This window comes from Arvicola amphibius, chromosome 12, assembly GCF_903992535.2.
Source record: "Arvicola amphibius chromosome 12, mArvAmp1.2, whole genome shotgun sequence".
Taxonomy (NCBI): Eukaryota; Metazoa; Chordata; class Mammalia; order Rodentia; family Cricetidae; genus Arvicola; species Arvicola amphibius.
In genome coordinates, this window is record NC_052058.2 from 113297868 (window position 1) to 113302192 (window position 4325).

Below are 4325 nucleotides of genomic sequence, written 5' to 3' on the forward strand. Positions count from 1 at the left end.
TGGAGTCTCACCCTTTTTGAAGGCTGGGTCAATGGAAGTAGGAAGGCATAGACTGGGGATAGAGTTGATGTCACCAAGACTGTAGGAATATAAGAGATTGGTAGGTGGTCAACCTACCTGGACTTTTGTTAGTGTGCAAGTTTACTTTTATTTTATATGGATGGGTACCCAAGGAGGCCAGAAGAGGGTAATTGATCTACCTTTGCACTGGAGATATAGGTGGTTGTTAACAACCAGGTTGGTTCTGAAATGTATCCCAAGTGTGTTGGAAAAGCAGTCGGTGTTCTCTAACTAATTTGCTTAAGCTTATTCAGGAAAACAGTGACTGTTCTGATTTGAATGTTTTCTCCAAAACTTAGCTGTTGCCAAAGTTTTATGTGTTAGGCATTAAAATGTAAAAGTCTGGAAGGTATCATGTGAAAATAGATCTTCCTTTGTTATTAGGACAAAGGGTCTTATAGAAAAGGCTCTGTGGCCCAGCAGTGGTGGTACAAGACTTTAATGCCAGCACTAGGGAGGCAGAGGGTGGTGGAACTCTGTGAGTTAGAGGGCAGCCTGGTTTATAAGAGCTTGTTCCGGGACTGGCTCCAAAGCAACACAGAAAAACCCTGTCTTTAAAAACAAACAAAAAAAGAAAGAAAAGAAAGGAAAGAAAAGGCTCTGTGGCCATGACCTGAGGTACAGCATAGAAGTGGGTATAAAAAGATTAAAAGGAATGAGAAGATTATAATTTCAAAAATAAAACATAATGTGTTATAAAAAATGAGACTTAAATTCGCAATACTCAGCTCTGGGTTTCTTCAACATTGTGCCACCACAGTTCTAGCTCTGAGGATATTGCTTCATTAGATAATTAGTCATGGCCATGTTTTCTTGTGTTTTATATGTGCTCCTGGTAGCACCAATAACTTGAAGAGGAAATTGGGCATCAAGGAGGCTCTTTTTGGAGTTGGTTAGCTATTTGGGCAAGAAACTGCTCTTGCCTGTACTGCTTGATGAACTGGACATGCACGACCTGCAGAGAAATGATGGTTAAACTTGTCTAAAGGTGAGATGATCTTTTGAGTTCCTGACACATGAAAGAGTCTGCTAGACATTCTGCAGGACACAGAAAGAAATGACTGACAAACTGCCAGTATAGGCAGACCTGTCTTTGTAATTTCCTGCTTCATGAAAAAGTCTACTGGATACTATGGGCCTGTAGGCTGACGATGGATGCCCCATCAGTACAGAAGAACTTTGGGTGAATGTCCAGGCAGCAAGATGTCACTGTCAATTCTAGAGTTTTGGAAGTTTCTTACAATGTACTTCCTGTTTAATTAGGTAATATGATATCTTTCTGGACTCTTTGATTAAGATGAACAATAGTTATGATTATAATTTTCCTTAGTTATGATAAGAGATAAAGTAGATATAAATATTGTAGCTGTAATTCTTGCTTGATATTGTTTTATATAATTTTACTATGTTAAAATTAAAACCTTCCTTTTTATTTAAACAGAAAAAGGGAGGTGGTATGAGATTCCTCTCTCTATGCTATGAATAGTATCGATTAATAAAGAAACTGTCTTGGGCCTGCACAATGAATAGAATTAGGCAGGGAAAGCTAAACTCAATGCTGGGAGAAAGGAGGCAGAGTAAGGGAGAAGCCATGTAGCCCTGCAGAAGATGGATGCCAGAACTTTAGCCAGGAAGCCACAGCAATGTGGCAATACACAGATTAATGGAGATGGGTTAAATTAATATGTAAGAGCTAGCTGATATAAATTTAGAGCTAATATCCCAAGGAGTAATTTAATTAATACAGTTTCTATGTAGTTATTTTGGGTCTGAGCAGCCAGGAAACAACAAGTGGCTTCCTTCAACACTACAACTTTCAGAAAATTAAAATAAACACACATTGTATCTATAATACTCAGTTTTATATGAATTCTTATAGTATCTTAAAGGGAAGAAAAATTGGGGACAGATTTTGGAAGAATTCCTGATCTCATAATCAATATCTTGTTTCCAGTATCCTTCCATATGTATCAAAAATAGTAAATATTGAATGATGTGCTCCATGTTCAGTCAAGTTACTACATGTAATTAAAATTTTATTCCCATTAAATTTATTTGTTTCTTTTTTGCATCAGTCTGTTTGGACTAATCGTGTGTGTAGGTATACATATTTGTGTGTATGTGTTTATTTATGTGTGTATTTGTGTGTGTGTGCCCGTGTATGCCACAGTTTGTTATAAGTTATTTTTCCCTATTTTTCTTCCAATTTATTAGCTAAGATATGATCTCTCACTAAACCAGAGTTTGGAGATTATGCTGTTTACCTTGTTGCAAGGATTTTCTGTCTCCTGCTTTCAAGTATGAAATTGATGGTAAGCAGCACTGCTTATCCAGCACATACTTGATTTCTGAGGATGCAAACTCATGTTTTCATGTTTGTACAGCAATCAATACACCTGCTGAGGCATCTTCCCGATTTCATTGGAGATTTTGGTAATGATTTGAAAGATATTTTATTATTTATCCAATTATAAATCTTATAATTATATAATTTATATGCATTCATATTTTTTTCAATTTAAAAAGCTTGCTTTATTGCTTATTTATGTGCCAAAGTTTATAATAGAGAATTTTTACTTCTTTAGTTGAATTAAATATGTGATAGATTGTAATTGGTGAGCGACAGAAACTCAGGATTCTAATCCTCACTTTGCCCCAGGCAAGCTACCATCTGTTGAAACATGTCACCACCCACATCAGTCACTTTGTGAATACATCACTGGTTTAGTACTCTTCAAAGTCACCACTGATCATATGATATCTATTATATCATAAATATGACAATTTGTTTGATAATCTTTTGTTTCATGTGTTCTCATTTATTAGGGTCAGTAGAGTGTTGACATTCAGTTATGGCAGGAGGCATCTGGTCTGCTACTTCATACCTCTCACAATGTCATTGTGCAAACTTCTAAAAATGTCCAAATTTTAACTTCTGCATAATAAGGGTAACTATAATGAGTGATATTATAAAAAATAAATTTAAAATAACATAAGAGAGAAAGATTAACATTTTGGAAAATTATTAAATTTAGTTTATTAAGTATAGTATAACATGTTAAACATTATACTAAAATAATACTATATATTTCAGTGTATTAGATGCATACCTTCATGATGTTCATATTTATTAAAAATGTATGTATAACCATCAATGTACTTTATCACTAACATTTTTTTTTATTTTTTTTTGAAGTCTGGAGCTTTATTCAGTGGGTCTCTGGGTCTAGAAGAAGGTGTTAGGCCTCTTGGTAGTGAAGTGAGGCTTGTGCTGGCGCGCAGAACACGGTGGGGCAGAGGGAACTTGATCTTGGAGTCATGGAACTGTTTGACAGCCGGCCGGCGACATTTGCCGGCAGCAATCTCTTCCACCTTCATGATCTGGATGGAGTGTGCATGGGCACGATGCAGGGCACCCATGTCTCGGTAGCACTGTGTGACAGCCCCAGCAGTGGTCAGGTCGCGATACTCGCGGTACATGTTGTGTGTCCCACTGTGGGAGTCATAGCGCAGCCAGATGCCGAAGTTCTTCACCCGCAGGGGGGACTTCTCGAACACCTGCCCATAGTACACGATCTCCCCGGATGACTTCTTCATCTTCTTCAGCTGTGACACGAAGTACCAGAAGCGGGACTTGGCCACCACATGGTTGGATGCGAAGATGCGCATTCGATACAGCGGTGGTGTGTGGCACTTCGGGGTGGGCAAGCAGCGCCCTACCACCTTGTACTCCCGGAGCGCGTCCGCCTTACTGTGCCCAAGGCCTTCATGGCAATCCGTCCTCATTTGCTACCAGTCACGAAAACTATCACTAACATTTTTATAGTTGGAGAAAGTATTAGCTTAATTAAAATATTTTTCTTCTATGTAAAGTATCTTTTTAAAAATGAATATTGTGGAATTGTAATGTCAACACATTTAGAAACTCCGAGGAAAAGCAGCTCAGTGAAGATTTCACAGAAAAAGCATTCTTGATGAGTTACATATTCAGTTGTAACTGCTGACTGCTGCTTTTTCTGAATATCTTAGGTTGTCCTAGTCATTATATGTCCTTAAAGAACAAGTTAAATTTAATTGTCTAAGATGAAAGTGTCCATTTTTACAATCTGTCTCTTTTGTTTCCCAGAAAAAAATGTAAAATTGTTTGCCACTGAAATACGTCTATGATTAGTGAAATAAAAATGACTTTATAAAAAAATACCAGGTAAATTTTGCTTTGTAGTTTCTAAGAATCAACTTGGAATTTTTCTTTTTTGAAATGCTAA

General features: G+C 37.1%; 1 protein-coding gene across 1 annotated transcript; it reads right to left on the reverse strand.

Annotated features, from left to right (window-relative positions):
* Positions 1-3240: 3240 nt before the first annotated feature.
* LOC119827193 (60S ribosomal protein L18a-like) lies at positions 3241-3801 on the reverse strand. Its single transcript, XM_038348601.2, has one exon. The coding sequence runs from the start codon at positions 3727-3729 to the stop codon at positions 3241-3243; it is 489 nt and encodes a 162-aa protein (XP_038204529.2). The 5' UTR covers positions 3730-3801.
* Positions 3802-4325: the final 524 nt, after the last annotated feature.

Bases quoted from the DNA above. Each gene is read 5' to 3' on its own strand.
- LOC119827193 (XM_038348601.2), bottom strand. From the start codon at position 3,729: ATGCGCATCTTCGCATCCAACCATGTGGTGGCCAAGTCCCGCTTCTGG.